This window comes from Populus euphratica, unplaced genomic scaffold, assembly GCF_000495115.2.
Source record: "Populus euphratica unplaced genomic scaffold, PopEup_1.0 scaffold91.1, whole genome shotgun sequence".
NCBI lineage: Eukaryota > Viridiplantae > Streptophyta > Magnoliopsida > Malpighiales > Salicaceae > Populus > Populus euphratica.
Genome location: NW_011499917.1, coordinates 634,902 through 657,527, shown reverse-complemented (window position 1 = coordinate 657,527; position 22,626 = coordinate 634,902). Strand labels below are relative to the sequence as shown.

At 32.3% G+C, this 22,626-nt stretch overlaps 1 protein-coding gene across 3 annotated transcripts; it reads right to left on the bottom strand.

The window, feature by feature from the left end:
• Positions 1-9,078: 9,078 nt before the first annotated feature.
• On the bottom strand, positions 9,079-10,979 carry LOC105134730 (BURP domain-containing protein 17). Of its 3 annotated transcripts, none has more exons than XM_011039245.1 (3): positions 10,516-10,979; positions 10,251-10,352; positions 9,079-10,120 (listed from the first exon to the last, which is right to left on the bottom strand). In XM_011039245.1, the coding sequence occupies exons 2-3, from the start codon at positions 10,305-10,307 to the stop codon at positions 9,236-9,238; spliced, it is 942 nt and encodes a 313-aa protein (XP_011037547.1). In that variant the 5' UTR covers positions 10,308-10,352; positions 10,516-10,979; the 3' UTR covers positions 9,079-9,235. The 3 variants fall into 3 exon arrangements, with proteins under 3 accessions (XP_011037547.1, XP_011037546.1, XP_011037548.1); XM_011039246.1 differs by lacking the exon at positions 10,516-10,979 and having other exon boundaries at positions 9,087-9,096; positions 9,188-10,120; positions 10,251-10,410; XM_011039244.1 differs by lacking the exon at positions 10,516-10,979 and having other exon boundaries at positions 10,251-10,410.
• Between the last annotated feature and the right edge of the window lie 11,647 nt (positions 10,980-22,626).

Sequence of the window (22,626 nt, the reverse complement as noted above, 5' to 3'; positions counted from 1 at the left end):
CCTTTATAGGCCTTTATAATTTCTTTCGAAGATTTTATGTTGCACTCCCATCTTTTCCAGTTAACGAAGGAATAACAGGGAAAGGTTTTACTATGTTTGGTAATTACTAGTCCACTTGGCCTGCATTTCACAGTGGTTCGCACGAATTTAAAAAAGAAAAAACTTACGAAAAGAATGTCTAGAGAAAAGGTTTTTTTTTTTTATAGTGTTATTAAATCAATCACGTCAAGTAGATTATTTTTTTTATTTAATTAAATATAAAAATAAATATTTATAGAACCACAGTGTTAATTCTAAAATAAATACTTATTTAAAATTATAATAATCATATATAAAACATATAAAAAATAAATCATAATATTTATTTTTCAACAATTTAATATTAAAAAAAATAAAAAATATATTATATTTGATAAATAAATCTACCAAACAAGTAAATCAAGTAATCTAAATTAATTGGTGAAACCCGTGAATTAAACCATGAATTTTATTGAAATTAAAATCTATTTTTTAAAAATTTATTGTTATTTAATTTTATGATAATAAAAATAAACAATATCAAATTAAGCACTAATCTAATATCAGAATTTTTTTTTTTGAGATTATGATAATATTATATAAAATAAAATAAAACAACTTATGAAATTTAATTTTCATTCAATATAATATAAAATGATAAAAAAACTAAATTTTAAAAAATAAATATAAGTGAATAGGTCCATAAATTTTTTAAAATTTAATAACATGATTTTTTTCCTAAACTTATTTTTTTATTTTATGATAAAAATAAATAATTATAAAATTAATTTCAATTAAAAAACAAGAAAAATAAAAGGTGCTACACTCATGAATTGAGCCGGTTTATCTTGTTAAATTTGTAAATTGGTTTATTTATTTTATAAAATTTAATAATTTTGTTTTTTTTAATTATTATTTATTTAATTAATATTTTTAAATAAATCATACTACAATATTAAGATATTTTTCTAATTCTAAAATATGATGTTAGAATATTTTTTTTGATATCGGATCAAAACTCAATTAACAATTTTATTATACTTCCAGGCCCACGACATCAAATTTTAAACACTAGTAACCATTTTATTCCAGGATCAGATGGTTAGAGCATCTTTAAGGTGAGATGTTATTTTAAAAAGCTAAATTAATAAATTAATATTTTAGATAATATAAATATAATATATATTTTTTTCATGTAATGGAACAAAGCCATTTGAAAAATTAATTATATTGAAATGAAATAAATAATTATTTTATTTTTTTCTTAATAATTTTGATATTATTTTTTTTCACAAAAATGCATTTAATTAGTTTTTTTATTGGTCTCATTTTGTTAATTTTTGTTTTTTTAAAAGATATGTAAAAATAATATTTATGAATTTTTTTTAATATTTTGTTTAACTTCCATCTTAAAGCATGAAAAATAAATTAAAAAAACTAAAATATTATTTTTTTTTATTTTTAGCTCTCCATTTAACACTTGCTTTGGAGTTGCTCTTACAAGTAACAAGGTTTTTATAGATGGATTTAGTAGCGATACAAGCATGCTAGCTCCATTAAATTTATACAATAAAGTTCAAGGCTTCGTAATAATTAAACATATAGAAGTAACTAAAATTACATGGTGGACAATACTGGAACCCAAAGAAGATTGCTTGGAGAAAAGAAATGGCATACCGGAGAAGTTCCTGGCTTCAGGCCAAGAAGTTGAAATGGTAGGATTCCAGGTAGATGCGTCCGTGGCAAACAGCTGCAGCTTCCGCGGTCTCCATTCTCACCTCTAGAGTTCACTCTCGACTGTGACACTAATAAACTGCGAAGGGTATGCTAGGAAGGTAAAGAAAAATACTATCCCATCTTTATTATATGCAAGTAAAAATAAATAATTTTTTAATTAATATATTATAAAGACTTAATTTAAAATATAAATCATGATATGATTTATGATATTTGTTCTCAACTTAGTGCGTGTACACTCAAGGAAGAACTGAATATGATAAAGAACAAATAATGAAGAAAATAGGAAGAACTTAAGTGAGAGTGAGTTGAGAATAGAGAGAGCTTAACAGAGAATAATTTTTCTTTTCTTTCTTGTTTCTGTTGTTTTTTTAATTGACTAATACAAACTAGTAGCTTTGTACAGTAGGCAAGTCACCAAACTATATAAATTTGTGTGTGTTTGATTTCTAGAATGACCTAACAACTAGTATCAGAGCTTATTCTTGAAAAAGAGAGTGTATGATCCAAACCCAGAAATTAAAGTTCTCAAAATATATTTTTGAACGTACTATTGTGTAGGGGATGACGAGACAAATCCACTGGTGAAACTCTGGCGAAGAACCGACGGGCTGCATCCCCGCACGCCCCAACATGCACCGATGTCAGGATTGCCCACTAGCACGATGCACCACATGAGCCGCACACTCCTTCTTTGCCCGAATATCTGCAACTGAATAGGGTTGACTGGCCATGTAATCAGCCAGTTAGTAGCCATAGTAGTAACTCTGCACAATCATCCGTCACGTCATCTATCAAGTCATCAGTTCACGTCATAACCTAACATGTCAGCTTGAATTCCACGTGGCTCTGCCATGTCATTGGTTGTGGACCCGTCTTGCTTTTGCACGTCACCAAGCCACGTCATATATTGAGTTTTGATCCAGTGTGCTGTAGACACTATTTCAGCTGATATGCGTCTTCATCTGCACCTTCTATTGGTTTAAAAATTTGATAGATCATATCTAAGCCATCTAAAGTCTGATTTGGGTGATTTCAGAGTCATTTCTCATGTTTTCGACCATTCCGAACACAACTGTGTAGTCTGATTCAGCAAATTCTAACTCTAAAGTTAGTGAAAATGACAGATGAAATAAAAGTTGTTGGAATTGAAAAATTTGATGGGATATATTTTGGATATTGAAAAAAATGCAATCAAAGATATCTATATAGGAAGAAACTTCATCTTTCTTTATTGGGGAGCAAACCAGATGATATGCAAGAAAAAGATTGGCTAATTCTTGATAGACAGGTTTTGGGCGTTATTCGGCTATCCTTATCAAGAAAAGGCTCACAATGTTATAAAAGAAAAATCCACTGCAAGATTAATGAAAGCCTTGTCTGGGATGTATGAGAAGCCTTCAGCAAATAATAAAGTGCACTTGATGAAGAAGTTGTTTGACCTGAAGATGATAGAAGACACTTTTATTACACAACATCTCAACAACTTCAATACAATCACAAATCAATTGTCATGTTTTGAGATGGAGTTTGATGATGAGATTTGCACACTCATTTTACTACCTTCACTTCCAAGTAGTTGGGAAGGTATGAGAACAGTAGTGAGTAACTCAGCTGGAAAATCCAAACTAAAATATGATGATATCTGAGATTTGATTTTGGATGAAAAACTATAAAGGAAAGAATTAGGTGAAAGCTCAAATTTAGGTTCAACCCTCAGCATCAACACTCGAGGGAGGAGACAAGATAAAGGCTTATCTAGAAGCAGATCAAAATCAAAATACAGAATTAAAAGCAAATTTGGACCTAGAAATCAGGTTAAATGTTGGAATTGTGGCAAACTTGGTTATTACATGAGGAGTTGCACAAAACCAAAAAAACTTGAAACTGACTTTGCCAATGCTACCACAAATGAGGTACAAGATGCGTTGATTCTTTTTGTACAAAGTGCAATTGATGATTGGATTCTTGATTTTAGTGCATCATTTCACTGTACACCACACCATGAAATGATGTAAAACTATGTTGCTAGAGATCACGGTATAGTCTATCTGGCCGATGGATAACCAATGGATATTGTGGGCATAATAGATGTGCAAATCAAGATAATGAATGGATTTATATGGAACTTATAAAATACAAGACATGTTCCTATATTAAAAAAGAAATTGATTTCTGTTAGATAGTTTGATGATAGTGGTCATTTATTCTGTTTCTGGAGGTATGTGGAAAGTATCGAAGGGATCAATGGTTTTGGCTCATGGAAAAAAACCCAGCATCCTATATATGACCACAAGATTTGCAAGTATTATTGCCTCCACTAAAGTAGAAAATCAAGCATAGCTATGGCAGTGTAGACTTAGCCATATAAGTATAGTTATGGCAGTGTAGACTTAGCCATATAAGTCAAAAAGGAATGACGATACTTCAGTCAAAGGGAAAGCTGCCAGAGTTAAAAAATACTGATCTAGATATCTGTGAAAGTTGTATTCTTGGAAAACAGAAGAAGCTTAGTTTCTTAAAGTTTAGTAAGATCTTAAGACCAAAAAAGCTAAAAATGGTACACATAGATTTATAGGGACCTTCTCCAATGGTATTTCTTAGAGGTTCTCGGTATTATGTGACTTTCATTGACGATTTCAGCAGGAAGGTATGGGTTTACTTTCTAAAAAATAAATCTGATGTGTTTGAAACATTCAAGAAATGGAAAGTTATGGTTGAGACTAAATTAAGTTTCAAGCTAAAATGTTTGAAATCTAATAATAGAAGAGAATATATTAATGAAGGTTTTAAAGATTATTGCATTGTGAATGGTATCAGAATGGAAAGGACCGTTCCAGGCACACCACAACAGAATGACATTGCTGAATAGATAAACAAGACCATCAATGAAAGAGCTAGAAGCATGAGATTACATTAAAGGTTACCTCAAACATTTTGGATTGACGCAATTCATACTACATTTTACTTGATCAACCATGGACCATTAGTTCCTTTGAAATTCAAATTGCCCAAGGAAGTATGGAGAGGAAAAGAAGTATAACTCTCTAATCTAAAGGTCTTTGGGTATGTTTTCTCTGTTCATATAGATTCTGATGCTCGCAACAAGCTAAATACCAAATCCAAGAAATGTTTTTTCATTGGCTATAGAGATGTAGAATTTGGATTTTGATTCTGGAATGATCAGAATAGAAAGATTATCAGCAGCAAGAACGTGATCTTTAATGAGAAATTTTTATACAAAGACAGATCAAGTATAGAAACAAATATGGTTGATTCAGATACAAATCTATAAAAATCTGAATTCATAAGATCAGAAGGGCTTTCTGATCTTATTGAGCAGAACAAATATTAAAACTTTTATAAGAAGATTCAAGTACATTTATACCCACTACTAAACAAGAAGATACGAAGCCAAGTAAATCTATTATTTATGTTCACAAATCTTTAAGGACTGTAAAGCCCCCACAACGATTCACACTTCTACTGAATTATATTTTGCTAACAAATGGTAATAAACCATAAACTTATAAAAAAATCATTATAAGATGAAAACTCAAGTAAATAAAAGTTAGCAATAAAGGATAAGATGGATTATTTGTTAAAGAACAAGACTTGTGAGTTAAGCACACTACTTGAAGGAAAGAAAGCTTTACAAAATAAGTAGGTTTACAGAGTAAAGACTGAGCATGATGGAAGCAAACAGTTCAAGGCAAGACTTATTGTAAAAGAGTTTCAACAAAAGAAAGACTGACTATTCTGAGATATTTTCTCCAGTTACGAAGCTCACAATAATTAGAGTTGTTTTAGGGATAGTAGCTGTAGAAAATTTACATCTTAAACAACTAGATGTAAAAACAACATTTCTTCATGATGACTTAGAAGAAGACATTTATATGCAACAACTAGAAGCATTTGCAATACAAGAAAAGAAGGACCAAGTCTACAAGCTAAAGACAAGTATATACAGTTTGAAGCAAGCTCTAAGACAGTGATACAAGAAGTTTGACAACTTTATATGCAGTTCAGGGTACACAAAATGTCAAGCTGATCATTATTACTATGTCAAACATTTTAATAACTCCTACATTATTTTATTATTATATGTAGATGATATGTTGATTGCTAGATCCAACATTAAAGATATTAACAAGTTAAAACAGTAGTTGTCAAAATAGTTTGAATTGAAAAATGTGGGAGCTGCTGAGCAAATACTTGGCATGAGAATCATCAAAGATAAAGACAAATGCATACTAAAACTTTCACAAATAGAATATGTCAATAAGGTTCTCAGCAGGTTTAATATGAATAATGTTAAACCAATAAGTATACCTCTAGGGAATCATTTCAAGCTCAGCAAAGACCAATTGCCAAAAACTAAGCTAGAATATGGATATATGGATAAGATTCCATACACCTCAGCTATCGACTTTTTGATGTATGTTATGGTCTGTACCAGATCAGACATTGCCTATGCAGTTGAAGTTTTAAACTGATATATGAGCAATCTTGGAAAGCAGCTTTGAGAGGCGGTAAAATGGATCATGAGATACTTAAAAAGTTCCTTGGAGACTTGTCTTACCTTTACAGCTGGTGGTTCAAAACTTAAAGGTTTTGTAAACACTGATCTAGCAGAAGATGTTGATAGCATAACGAGTACTATAAGATATGTATATACTTTAGGAGGCATTGCTGTTTCTTGGAATTCTACTTTACAAAAAATTATTGCTCTTTCAACAACAAAAGCTGAATATATTGCAGTCTTAGAATCTAAAAAAGAGATAGTATGACTAAAAAGTTTCCTAAAAGAATTAGGCAAGATGAATGGAAATGGTACTTTGTATAGTGACAGTTAGAATGCAATCTTCCTTGTTAAGAATCTAGCATTTCACTCCAAGACTAAGCATATTCAAAATAAATATCAATTCATCCTATAATTGCTAGACAATAGTAACTAATACTAGAAAAAGTTTGTGGAAGCAAGAATTCGGCTGACATGTTAACTAAAAGAGTTACACTTGATAAACTGAAGTTAATAAATATCAATTCATCCTATAATTGCTAGACAATAGTAACTAATACTAGAAAAATTTTGTGGAAGCAAGAATTCGGCTGACATATTAACTAAAAGAGTTACACTTAATAAACTGAAGTTATGCAAAAATTTGGTTGGTCTTCAAAGATAAAAGATAATTTGATTATTTGTCCCCAAGTTGGAGATTGTTAGTAAAGTGGAGATAAACAATGCCCCACCTCCACCAAATGCAAGTGGGAATAACTAATCTCCCACTTAGCATATCATAGAGGCTTAATTTAATACATAAATCATGACATGATTTATGGCCTTTACTCCTAGCTTAGTATGTATATATATACTCAGTGAAGAGCTGAGTGTGGTAGAAAACAGAGAGTGAAGAAGATAGAGAGAGCTTGAGTGAGAGTGAGTTGAGTAGAGAAGAGTTTTTCTCCTTCTCCTTGTTTGTATCATTTCTTTTATTGATTAATACAAATCAATAGTTTCATGAAGCAAGTAAATTGTCGAACCATATAAATTTATATGTATTTGATTTCTAGAATAACCCAACAGAGTAAGGCAAAATATGACATACTAGCTAGCACTTCTTTCAGGCCCTTCTAGGACAGTGTAGTTCTATGCATGAAACTTTTTTTTCCTAACCTTTTATCAATTCTTTTGGGGAACATGAAATTATTGTACTCTTATCATTCATTTTCTTTCGTCACATAGAATATAAATCTTTAACTTTTTTTTATATACAAACAAACATGTTATTGATAATTACATGCCCATTAACCAATCAAAACACGAGCATATTAAGGAAAATAGAATAAATAATAACCAAGTACGAGAGGCTAAAAAAATGACCAACTTGTCATGAATGTTTCCTGACTATTGACATTATTTTCCTCACAATTCTCATGGAACTTTTGTGTTGGGATATTGCCATTAATAAGCTACACCTTTACAACCTACCCTAAGAAGTAGGGTTGTTATTGTTAAAAGCCTACAATGATAGCGGTATAGCCAAGTTGCACTAACCATTGACAAAATAGTATAACTCATGTGCTACCATCATTAGTGCCACAAATCATGTCATGATTTGTGGATCTTGTTTTACCATTGATTCCTATAAATAGAGGCATTGTTTGAGAGTAAAATGAAAGAGATAGTGTAGCCAAAGATATGAGAAACATAGGAGAGAGTGGGCTGCCAAGGGCAACCAACAGTGAATGACATTGCAGCACTGAGAAGAGAGAAATAGAGCGAGGTTGAGAGTTGCTAAAGAGTGAATGATTCCTTCTCCTTTATTGTTGTAAATCTTGTACTCTTTCTATATAAGAAATGGCTTCACCCGTAGATGTAGGTGATTTGTCGAACCATGTTAAATATTATGTCAGTGTACTTGACCTCCTATGACCAAATATCAGTACATCACTGATTAGATTCCCCAACATTTTGATCAGATTCCCCAACATTTTCCGATTAGATTCCCTAACATTTTGATCAGATTCCCCAACATTTTGTAGAGCCTAGAAAAGATAGACCTCTCGATTTGGATGATTAATTCCAATCGTCGTGTTTATCATGAAACTCCAGACTGGAAAGGAGAAAATGGATTTGGATGGTTGGTCGAAGCAACGTATTTGTGATGGAACAACTACTCAGCCCAGCAATGATGATTGGTCCAACCACGAATTTATCATGGAAAAACTACTGTTACTGAGTTCAAGTGTGATGATTAGTCCAGCCACCGTATCTATCACGGCACAACTACCGAGCCCAAAAGTGAGAAGTCCTCTGTTACTGACTCTGAAACAAACCAGCAGAAGGTTGCAAATTCACCAAGGATATCAACAAGGGGACTGATGTTCTTGTCTTAGGCTCTAAATAATGAAGTTAGCAGTGCTACCTCCTTGCTTCGAGTGCTATATTATAAAAACAAATGTGGATCCTTGATGGTATGCTGTGAAGTCGATGAAATAAGTTGAGTTGTTGCTCAGTTTGTATTTTAGTGTCTCAGGACGTTTGAGGTTAGGAAACAAGCCACCTCAATCAATTATGAGGTAAACATTACTGGACCAGGGTTTTATGCATCCTGTTGTAAATAGCTGGATTGAATTTGTACGTTATTTTAAGCCATGTTTAGATCCGGTCATGGCACAGAAATCAGGCAAGTTCTGGCTGGATTTACAAGAAATCCAGCTATGCCCCAGATAGTTTTCGAAGCCGGGTTCTCCTAGAGAGAATACTTTTGTCTGTCATCGTAGAACACCAGCATTCCAAGACATTTCCAAGAAACGAAGTACAGATTCACCAATATTCTTTATTAGTCTTGTAAGAGGGAACATTGGTATACATCAGTCCATGACTATATCGACAAGCACAATTTTACAGACAAACACATGGCATCACGTCTCAGGACATGTTTTACAATCACAACCACAAATATTACTACTGCATTTATGAAAGCAAAGGCACCCAGACTATGTTATCTGCTGGGAAAATATGGCATACAGGGGCAGTTCCAGGCTTTATTTTCAGCACACGAAATGATGGGTTTTCAGGGTCCCATTGAGAGGTGTCCATGTGGCAAACACCAATAGCTTGGACTCTATCTCCATTCTCACCCACAAGTGAAATCTCAAATAACCTGTTCCCACCTTCTTGGCTATGGCAATAATAAACTACGTAAGGGTAAGGCATGGTATGACATCCTATCACTTTAGGTACCAAGATCTCTCTAGGCTCCTCCATAATGGTGTAGTTTTGTATAGGTGCAACAGGCTTTCTAAGTTGATTGGTAGTTAAGGCTTTTACTTGGGTTTCCGATCCAAAAGTGGCCTGTGCAAAATCAAGCATGGATTCCAATGAAGTAGCACAGAACTTGGTCTCCCCTTCCATGAGTTCAAGTTCACATTGTGTTAGTGTATATTCCATGGCTTTAGCTTGAGGAGATTCTTTGGACAAAGAGAAAAAATCAAGAAGATAAGGTAATTTTGCTAAAGAGAAAGGAATTGAATTGGCTTCTTCTCTAGATATCAGACGAGGAGAAGTTGAAGGGTCCCTATAGTAGAAGTAAATTGGAAGCGTTTTTCCAACTTGCAGATCTTTTAGGGTGAAGAAAATCTTGTCTGAAGGGTCCATGTGATTCATATGTGATGATAGATGGGCATGTTCATGGTTTCGATGATCACCATCCCTACTGTGCCTGGTGAGAAGATGATCATCCTTTGAAAGCTGTTGCAAATCAGGTTCTCGATTGTGTTGCAGACCGTTCGAATCATCACCCGGCACTTCTCTCCATCTTGTGTGAGTCATCTTTCTTGCACTACAGTCTTTAGCAAACTGTAATCAAAACAAATATATAAATTATTAAACCAGAAGAACCGAATTTAGAAGCACTCATCTTGACAACAACAAATTAAAAATGAAAGAAAATCATGGAGGTAAGTGAAGAAGGGGAGACAAAGATTACCAGTAAAACAAGAAGAGAACAGAGGATAAGTCTCCAAGACAAAACATCAACACCCATCTCTGCTTCAGGAGTCTTGAAATTAACCTTTCTTTCTTTCTACTTCTGCAAGAAAAAAATTGTACACCAGCTGGATCAAATAAAATATAGCCTAACGTTTGAGATTATTTTTATTTTTTGTACACCAGCTGGATCAAATAGCCTAACGTTTGAGATTATTTTTATTTTAAATGTAAGAAATAATTCACAATAATTTATTGAATTTTTCCTTAATATGGTTAGTTGCAGACATCATATCAAGCTGTATTGGGGTCAACTGTTCTGGCGGATAGGCTAAAAGGCACTTCAATCTATGTCACCCCAGCTCAGGCATTCTTGGCTGTGCTTGATTTCTCCCATATGAACCCTTCCCTGGAAGATCGATTTCTAATATTATATTGATCATAAGTCAAACAAGCAAATTAAATATTGTTCTGCACTTATCTCAGGTTGATATTTCTCTGCATGATGTATGGCCACACTTGTCTTGATGTTGCAGGCACATGGCTATAGAAGTATTCGGTTGACTTGATCTGGTTCCTTGATTAATTCCATCCTTGCTTAAATTGCGAAATCCACTTGTAATCATCGACCTATAGTCTAGTTATTCTAGGTGTTGAAATGCGAGATTCTCAAAGAAGTGCGCATTCGAAGAACTATCATCTCCAATCCCACATATTTATTGATGTAATCTACAGAAATGTACCGGGAAGTTCATTGTATCGTGTTCTGACTTACGTTGTTAAGATCAAATTCGTTTTCTATCTTGAAAGGTGGAAGGTTACCTGGCCCTAGAAAATGTTAGAATGTCAACGTTCGGAAGTAGTGGAGTTGAATGTTGATGAAATGTTAAGGCTGTGGGAGGCGCAGTGTTGAGCATGACTTGTTGATGAAATGTTAAGGCTGTGGGAGGCGCAGTGTTGAGCATGACTTGTAGTGGAGGGTGGACTACAGATATGGCAACCTTACATACTTGTAGTGGTATCAACCTCAAGCCTTCATTGCCATGAACCATACCCAACTAAGGTTCTTGGATTTCTCCAAAATTATAGCATTGTTGACTTTAACATGCCTGGAATACATGGGGAGATCTGTACCTTTTATTCGTCCCTGCCGCTTGATGCAAATTGGACCTCAACTAGTGCCTCGAACGTGGTAAAAATGTCGGTCACTCTTGTCGACGATGCAGATGAAATATTCTCGAGAAACTGCTCATATGCAAAATTGCAAGAATTTTGTAAGGTGAACACGATCTGGTGCAGTACGTAATTATGAGATGGAAATACGCTTCTATATTAATGTTGTGTCTTTTTTTTTTTTTTTAAGGTTATCATTTTGCATGTGTATTGTTACAAAAAAAAAAGTTAATCAAATATGGTTCATGTAAAAAAAAATTATTATTAGTTAAGCATATTCATATAAAAAAACAAATTAAAAAAATAAATATATTAAAAAAAGTAATTTATTATCCGTCTCGCTTGTAAAGCAAACAAAATAAATTTGTCGGTATGTGTGATAATAGAATCATAACTCTATCAGTTCTGGTTCTCCACTCGAATTGTGATCATCACATGAAGTGTTTGAATGTTACATGCTAAATGTATTCTACGCTAACAACTTTCAATATATACAAGGGTCTAAAATCTTTTGAAACCATCACTTCCTTCCAATTTGGAAGCTCTCGTTATTTCATATATTTTTTTTTATTATGTTTTATTCCAAAAATCATACAACTTATATGGTACAAATAAATTATATATTAATAATTAAAAAATAAAATTTTAAAATTTAGATTAAAAAAATTATCTTGATTTCAATTTTATCATTCTCCCACCCCTTTTGACAACAATGTTGTCAACTCTATCCTTGTAAAAATTTTCATTGAAGTTCAAATTTGTAAGAGAATAATTCCATTAATATTAATAAACTAACCGAATTATCATAATAAAAAAATATTTAAGTTAATACTAATCTTAAACTTTTTAAACTATGCATCAATCATAGGTTTCTGTATCTACATAACTCAATATACGCGTTCCTTGATTTCACTAAAAACTAAGGATGAACCCTATTAAAATATTGTCAAGCTTCACCACTAGAAGGGTGCACCATCATTTCATTCATCATATCATATGTATGATTCCATGTCGTGTACTCAGTAGTTTTTAAAAACATGAATAATCTTTGTAATCTAGGTGTGACTGAAAAGTATCTAAATTTTCTATATGCAACACGAGTCTTTTTCTTATCAGTTCTAAGTTTATAACGAGCATGTTTACATATTATGCACTTGATTAACTCTATATTTTTAAGGTAGTACAACATGTAGAAGTTTGGACACCTGTCACTTTTTTGGTATCCTAATTTGGGGGGTTTCATCATAGATTTAGCAGCATAAAAGTTCTCTTCTAGCTTATTCCTTTCAAATAAAATGTTTTTTGCCCATTTAATAATTTTATCATAGTCAGCCTCACCCAGCCTATAATATGACTTGATGACACCATCACTTTATCTACCACATCATGTATATGATTCCATGTTATGTACTTAATAGTTTTTAGAGACATGAATAATCTTTATAATTTAGGTGTGATTGAGAAGTATCTAAGTTTTCTATGTGCAACAAGAGTCTTTTTCCTATCAATTCTAGGTTTATAACGAGCATGTTTACATGTTCTACACTTGTTAACTCTATATTTTTAAGGTAGTACAACATGTAAAAGTTTGGACACATATTAATTTTTTAATATTTTAGTATGAGGGGTTTCATCATAGATTTAACAACATAAAAGTTCTCTTTTAGCCTATTCTCTTTAAGTAAAATGTTTTTTGCCCATTTGATAATTTTATCGTAGCTAGCCTCACCCATGCTATTATATGACTTAATGATGAACACTTGTGCAACAATCAATAATTTATTGTAATTTATGCACTCATCCCATAATGATTTATCAGAGTTTTTCAAAAGAATAGAAAAAACTTAGTTATGTCTTTATTTTGTTCTTCATTTACAATTAGACATTCACTTATACAACTTTGATTCATTCTCATCGCATTCGTAACCATAGTTCTATAAAAATTATTATTGTTTTCTACAACTTCATGCACGTTATTAGATCTAAAAGTTAACTCAACCATCATTTCTACCATAATCTTATAAAAAACATATGATTCTTCGTATGCAAACCAACACATGTATTTCTCCATGAACCCATTATGTAAAAAATGCATTATTACAACATCCAAATCGAGGAATTTTTTATTCTTACACCTCTCACATGGATATCTAATACTGTCACCACTAATATTTCTAGGATAAGATGATGTGTAATTAATAAAACCATCAACCCCATTACAATAATCTATCATGCGTAACCCTTCGAGTGAATCTTGATACAATCATAAACGATCATCCATTACTTATATCAAATCTATATAGAATATTGATAACATCATTTATTAATTAAATATATAAACTAAATAAGCTAGCTAATATTGATTTAACTCAAACTTATTCAATTTATTTTAACATTACTTTTAATTTATTATCAATTATCTATATAAATTCAAATTCTTATACATTTATTGACATTCTCAACTCAACAATAAAATTGATAAAATATAAAACAAACAATTTAAATAAGCAATTATTTATTTCATTACAAAACACTTAAGTTACAAATTCAAAATAAATTTCATCAATTTACAAAGAAACACAATTTTTCAAAACTTCAAATAAACACTAACATATACAAATCATACATTAAATCAACAAATGTTTTTTGAAAAAAAATTTTAAAACAAGTAAATACCCAAATAAAATTTTTTTTGAATTTTTTTTTAAAACAAGTAAATACCCAAATAAAATATATATACAATAAAAATATGCAATAAAAATTAACATTTTAAAATTGAGTTTAAACAAAAAATAAATAGTTTTGCTTACTTGATGTGGAGAATTTTTAATAAAACCTGAATCAGAACAGGAATACTGACAAAGTAAGTATTGGGGTGACAAGAATACTGACAAAGTAAGTATTGGGGTGACATGATTTATGGTAGAAAGTTCATTTATGATAAAAGAGGGGGGTTATGTTGTTTGTTAGAAAGCTGGAAGAAAAAAGAAGAAAAAAACGAGGGAAAAAGAGAGTCGGGTACAAATGGAATTCAATAATGGACTAATTTTGTTTGTAATTCCATTTGTATGAACGATAGGTTATCATATTTTTTGTTTATTTTCTTAATTCCTTAATTTTCTATTATAATCTTATTAGTATATATCAAGAAAATATTTTTATCAGTGTAATATAATAATAGACTATTGTATTGATAAAGTTCATCATGATCTACCAATAAAAAAAATACTATCGATATTTTTGTTTATATTTATTAATTTTTTGACAGTGAACCAACTTTTCTGGTATCTTAAAAGCAAATATTCTGGAAGAAGTGTTAACAAAAATTAAAAGAAGCTCACTCTGAAAAGTAAAGAAATTGCCAAAAAGCAAGTGCTTTATCTACAGTAAAACTGGGATATCCGACCAAAAATTAGAAGAAATAAGGGCAAGCAGGAAATATACATGTTTCCACTTTTTAACAGAAACATCCACTTAATATCCATAAAGACCACATAAGAAACAAACCGAGCGAATTCCTTCATTTTCCACTCGCCATATCCTGCGTCCCAGCCTCAACTTAGAGATCAATGGCTTGCCTGGATCAACTTCGATGCAAACAGCAAGATTAGCCCTAGAACCTTTCAGCGTGGCTTCATCCACTTTTTAACTGTTCTCCCCAACTTATTACCAATTTTCTGGAGAAAAGCCAGTTATCATAATATTCAATATGCAATAATTCGGAATAAGAACGAGGCTGTCATTGACAGACTGTAAAGTAGTGATCTGAAACCCTCCAAGGGCCACCAAACAGAATACGTAGGTAATCCTCATCGGACGTGAATTAATCTAGCAACTTAGTAATTATTCCCGGTATCAGCCAAGCTTACTGGTTGTTTCAACTTCCATGCTTGTTCCAATCTGCTAACTCGGAACTTATAACCAACACGTTTACCAAATATCTTACATATAAAAGCGTTTTGTCATGGTTTGCAGATTCGTTTCTTATCAACAGCCGAAAGGTGAATTGTAGGGCAATCAACCTCTCGATCACTGTCCTGTTCAGATTTCTCATAGAATAAATCCAATCAACTAGTGGAGTCAACCCATCAGCCATAATAGCATCTTTAGGAGAATCATTGGTCAGAGCCTCCTTGAAGTAGGCTTTCCGTTTAGGCTCCTTCTCCCCCATGAGTTCCTGAATATGGACTTAGAGTCAACCAAGTCCGCTTCCTGCGCAGAAATCTCAGGATTGGTCGCCGAGAGAGAGAGAGAGATCGCCTCCATTCCTTTTTATTGTCCTAAATTCTACACATGCATGGGGTTATTGCCACAAAAGTCACAAGAAAATATTTGCAACGACGTGATATGATCATCTCAAAATGTCACGGTATTGGATTTTAGTAATCTAATAAAGATTGCGCGAAGGTACCTCTTCGAGAGCATATGATAGGACATAACCATCTGCACGCACGAGGCAAGAAAATAAGAAAATGTCCAGGAATACATGTTATTTTAAAAATATATATATATTTAAAATTAATTTTTTAAAGATTAATTTAATATATCAATATTAAAAATATTTAAAATTATTTTTTTAAAGATTAATTTAATATATTAATATTAAAAATAATTTTAAAAAATAAAAAAAAATATTATTTTAATAGATATCTAAATAAAACAAGCTTGAATTACAACCATAACCATACTTTTATACACCTATGCAAACTATAATATTTCATCTCCAACAAAAGCTTATTCAGCAATGCATTGAACTCCATTAAAACCAACAGCTCTACAATTAATCAAACTTATCATCACTACGTGGATTAATTTCTTATTTGCTTTCTTGATAGTTTCATTTCTGTTTCTACCTGGTTGACAAATTGAATGGATCTTGGAATTCTAACCAACTTGATTACCACTTCAACACCATGCCCACGTCACCAATCGCCACCTTTTTTAGGACCCGAAAAACATTATTTGATGCAACCCAGTAAACTTCTGGCTGCTCTCTTGGTATCTAAAAGATATCTGGTAGCTCTCTCTTGATTAATCTGTTAAGATTTTCTAAAAAAAACTACTCGTAGATGTCATGTGGATGCGGAAATGAAGGCAATGCCAACCAGCGCAATGTCCATGTTCAACGTTGCTCTAGAACAAATCAAACTTATTCAGAAAAGCAAATTATACAAAGAAAAAATCTAGAGAAGAACGACAAATTGGTCATCCATCTCCACTCAGCTTTTACTTTAGTAATGTCGTCTCAAAACTGTCGAGAAGACATTTCACAATTACCAAAGCTCAAAAGCTGCTGAGATTAAATTTTTATTTTATATGGTTTTGATGTATTGAATTTAAAAATAAATTTTTTTAAATAAAAATATATATTATTTTAATATATTTTTAAATAAAAAATATTTTAAAAAACATATATCAAACACCCTTTTTATCTCATGAATTATTATCCCATTTACGCATCTCCAAATTATTTCAAGTTATACTAATTTTTCTTAAATAAATCATCCTTGTAGATATGTTGCAATAAGATCCTTTTGTATTTTTATAACACATAAAAATTAGTATCGGTAAGAAATTAACCAAGTTAGATGATAGATTAGCGTTAAATAATGAATAATGTTTCAAGTGTGTGATTATTTTAGTTCCAGAAGGACCAAATTGTAAATTAATTGAGAATTAAGAGACTAGTTTGTTCTTTTCTCGTTTGAAGGTGGACAGCACTATTCGACAATCAAGTTCCAGAAAAGAAAAGAGACAATTTCTTCGATCAGCAAGGCAACTAACCATTTATATTATGCACGTGTCAAGTTGACTTTAGCCTGGAGAGCCAGCTTTCATCGTGGGCATTAGAATCAAATCTAACCTCCAGAAAAAAATAAAAATAAAAATAAAAAATTTCTGTATTCTTTAAATAAATATATATCTTTTGTAAAAGTCACAGCAACCCACTAACTCTTCTTTTCAACTTTTTTTAGCTCTCCCGTGGTGGTCAGCTGATAGTCAATGATAGAATCCCTGCATGGAATGCAACGGCAGGCGCAAATACTGTAGAACTATTAATATCAGGCTTGAATTTGTTCCCTTTGACAGAAATTCTGGGCTACCTTGATAATCTCATAAATATATCAGCCTTTTCAGTTATTTAATTACAAAAATAATGCATGGAGTTCCTTGCAGGTTACTAAAAATATAAGGGATCAGAGAAGGCAGGCACAAATACTGTAGAACTAATAATATCAGACTTGAATTTGTTCTCTTGACAGGAATTCTGGGCTACCTAGATAATCTCATAAATATATCAGCCTTTTCAGTTATTTAATTACAAAAAAAATGTATGGAGTTCATTTCAGGTTACTAAAAACATAAGGGATCAGAGAAGGATGGTGCAATTTGTTCATCAATGATTACTTCCCAGAAATTGATACGCTAGAATCTTATACAAGAACTGGCCCTTCCAATCCAAACCAACTTTCTATTATTAACTCTTAACAGTAACTTCGAGCCAGCAGAATTCTCGCCAAACCAGCTGTTGATTTTTCAATGATGCTGTCTCCTTCCAGCCTTCATCACCATGTCCTCTGGTTCGCAACAAAAAACTTGTTTAATTATTTGTTTTTGTGAAGAGAGTACCCCCATCAAATTAAAAGCTTGAATATGAAAATCTGGAAACTGGAACTATAAAACTCTAATTACTACCGGGCTGTCCTGAAATTACAAATTCAAACTTTGAACTTGAAAATTATGTTGCGTCGCCAACGTGTGGGATATAAGAGTTGACGATATTTGTGGAGACATCTAGATCTGCCATATCTTTCTCCTGAAAATTGATATCTTATTGATTGAACGTGTTTTAATTTGAAGGTCAACTTCTAGGTTGCCGAAAACTGAAGATATATAGCACTGTTATGACGGGTACGCATGTCAGCATGAACACTCTACGCACCTTTCCCTCCCTTTTTCTCCTGGAATTTTTCTATACCCTGAAAACCTCACCAAAACTACTTAATTTTTGGCTTCTTTGTCTTTTCTGCAGAAATTTCTGTGGGCATCTTCTCTTGATAGTCAACTTAAAACGGCATGATTTGTTCTCTACCATACAGAAACAAAGAAAGGAAGGAAAGGAAAACAGGGAGGGATAGCCTGATAGACAAGAAGTTTGACAGCTTACAAGGACATCATGGAACTGTTCATCTTCGAGAAGTCCTTCATTTGAAAAATAATGATAATTGTTCAGGGAAAGAATTATAAAAAGCGCCTACTGCCACGCTCAGGCCGTTGGTTTTTTTTTTTTTTTTTTTTTTTTTGCTGTCGAGGCCATCGAATCTTGAACATGCATGTGACTTTTTCATTTTTTCAAAACCAATCTCAGTTAATCTATGAATTTTCTCTACTAAATCTCATGCTTGATAAAAAAGAAAGTGTTGAATACATGATACACATCATCACTCTAAATTGTGGTCGGCAGTCATTACAAAAATGAACACCTTCAGTTCACCGACACACAAGCGAAAAAAATTATATGAGTTTCTAACTAGTATGAAAAAATGAATTTGTTTGCTTGGCTAGGCATGGCAATAATTTTTATTTTTTTTATTCTACAAATGGCATTATGCCAATGATTTTATTGGTGATGTTCTAAAATTAATATATCTAAGAAATAAATTATTTGATATTTAAATAATAATTAATCAAATATCAATGTCTTTAATGTCGTTCTTCTTATCCTAGGAAGTACAAAACTAACAGTAGAAGTCTTAATACTTGCAAAAACAATCCATGTCGATGAAATTTAAAGACTCTCCAATGATAAAGTCAATAATTTTAAATAAAAAATACAATAAATAAAAGGAGCCTTAAATCCTAACAACAAGAGTGTTTGTTCTTGTTTTTTTTTTTATTAATACTCTTAAAATATATAAGCTTTTAAAGTATGAAAAGTTGTGAACCTTTTAACTCAATAGTTGAAGGGGTATTTATAATTCTTGAACCTTATCGTCTTCAAAAAAATGAAAGACTAAGAAGTCCTTAGCTTCTAATAACATTAATAAGGGATAAATATCTATTAAATCTCATTAATAAGAGACACATATCTCTTACACATCATTAATAAGATTGAAAATGTGACAGGCCCTTGAGAGACCTTTTATGCATTCATAGATGTAGGGCTATAATTACTTTCTACATTAATAGTTCGTAAAGATAAAATTATATGGTTCTAACATGGATTTTTAAGTCCAATTAGATTTGGCGTAGATCCAAACCCAGGGGAAATGGGTACGATGTCTTATAAGATCCATGGTGACTTGAGGACATCTCATGGTTGTACCCAAGTATAATAGATCTGACGTCTCTCCATACCTACGATAACTTGAGCTTAGTTCATGGTTGAACCCAAGTATGTTGCGTTTTGCATCTCATCGAGCCCACGATGACTTGAACTCTCATTCCTAAACCTAAGTATGTTAGGTCTGACATCTTGCCAGACTCATGATGACTTAAGCTCAGTTCATGGTTGAATCTGAATATACTAGGTTTGATATCTTATTAAACCCACGATAACTTGGGCTCAACTCATGGCTGAACTCGAGTATGTTAAGTGTAGTATCTTGCTAAACTCGTGGTGACTTGAGCTTAGCTTGCTATTGAACTCGAGTATGTTGGGTTTGGCATCTCACCACATTTATGGTGACTTGGGCTTAGCTCATTCTGAACTCGAGTATGTTAGGTCTAGAATCTCGTCGGACAGGTGATGACTTGGGCTTAGATAATAGTTGTACTCAAGTATATTGGGTATAGAATCTCGTCAAACCCGTGATGAATTGGGCTTAGTTTATAGCTAAACCCAAGTCTATTAGGTATAGCATCTCATTGAACTCGTGATAACTTAAGCTCAACTCATAGTTGAATCCAAGTATATTAAGTATGATATCTCATCAGACCGTTGGCGACTTGGGATCTGCTCATGGTTGAATCCATAGTATCTTGAATCTCGCATCTTGCTAGACTCACTATGACTTGGGCTCAGCTTATGGTTGAACTCAAGTATTTTAGGTCTAACACCTCTTCAAACCCATGATGACTTGGGTTTGGCTCATGGTTAAATCCAAGTATATTGGGTCTAGCACCATACCAAACCCACAATAACTTAGGCTCAACTTATGGTTAAACCCAAGTAAGTTAGGTCTGATATCTTTGCATACTCATGTTTGATTAGGCTAATACCCTATCTATCAATTTGGACTCTTTCAAAGCATAAAATTATTGAATAAAAAAAATATTAACTCACCAGTTGCCCTTTTAAGTCGTTATGCATGCTAGGTGCAAAGACTGAAAAGACTTTTTAGGAGACAATTTGTCAAATTACCTTGTCCTCCCTAAGTAAAAAACGTATCCCCAAATTGATCTAAAAGGATGTTATAAGGGAAGCGAAAAGGTTTTCTTTTAAGACCATTCAGCTACGTGTAATTAATATGCTAAAACAATTAGGCTTTTTAGGGTTTATGATGTAACATCACATGCCTTTCATTTTGTTGATAGGAAGATAGGAAGAAAAGGTGATAACTTATATAAACAATCTTTTCCCTTAGTTTTATTTTTTTACTTTTGCCAAAATTTTCCTTTACTTTCTGTGAACTAAAAGTCTAATACAAAATCATGCATGAGCAAATCTCTTTATAGAGAAGTCATTCACTTAGGTAAACATATAAATTTTTATCTTTTTTTTTATTGAAAGGCTTTTTAAAAATTTTAAGAATGGCTTCTAAAAAAAAGAAAACTATATCTCCTAAAGATATTTTTAGTTTCAAACTTAAAATTAAAATCACTTATCAAGGATCTACAACCATTAGAATATGCCCTTAATCTTAAAGAGACATAGCTCAACCTTTTTCTACTAGAAAAAAGGATGAGAATGCCCCCCATTAAGTTTTAAATCTTAGGGGACAATTGAGATTGCCTAAAAACACCTATAAATAAGACCTAGAGCACGGTGTCCCTCAACTAAGTAAACTAGGCCAATCTTAAACAACAAGGGGATTACTAGGTCAAGTTACTAGCATCTGGTGATTGTATCTCGTAAGTCACCAGCAGGAATAAAGATGGTCAATTTATCATTACTTTCTTTATATGCATGTATACATTTAGGTACTCATTCCTCTTATAAGGATTTGTAGGAGATGTGCTTAGATATTATAATTTAAGCCCTAGTCAGCACCACCTCGATAGGTGGATTATTTTATCTATTTTCGATAAATTTTTCAAAGTCCTTAAAGAGAATCCAGGCAATGTTACACCTTGACCACTGATAGGAGGTTCTTCTACCCTCTAGTTCTTTAACTTCTCTAACAGGCTAAAAGGACTCATAAAAGATACTTTCAAAGGGAAGTCCTCTTACTTAAACTTTAATTGATGAACTCATCCTTCAAACGGTAACATATGATTGTTACTCTTGCATGATGAATAAGAATTTTGATTCTTGTCAAAATTTACAGCAAAAATTTTCTAAATGATAACCATTATGTCACTTGTAAGTCCTGAACTCAAAATGTTACATGAAGGGCTTGCCTTGATGGAAAACATGTGTAGAAAAAATACACCCTAAAGAAAGGTTCTAATCATTTTATGTGAGACAAGAGATAAGTTTACTACTTGGTCTTTAAAAAATAAGTCTCTTATTATCCTTATGATCACCCTCATGGTTGAAATATAAAGGAATCAATAGGTAATGAGATGACACATATATTAATCATTACCAGTCTAAGCACTTAACAAAGATTTGGATGGTTTCACAAACTTAGAACCCTTACTAAAAGTCATAGGATAAGTCGTTACTACTTCACCTAACCTAAAGTTTCCATATATATGCATTCCAAAATGATATATAACAAATACACTAGTGATGCATAAAGACATTTATTCATATTCAATATACATGTATGAGAAGGATAAAACATGTTAAAACATAAATAACTAAGTTAAATGTAAACTTTAAATGCATCAAATCAAATAGACCACATAAAATACACAAAGTCTAGTCCAATACTGTCAAAACAAAAAGTCTCTAGTGGAGTTGTCATTTTATCGCATCTGGCGCGTGCGGCATAGTGTTAGCAAAGGGCGTTACCACCTGGTTGTTTGGTTCATTTTTATTAGAAGACCTATAAAAAATTCTAAGTGTAAGACACTAGTATTGATTAAGAAAGATA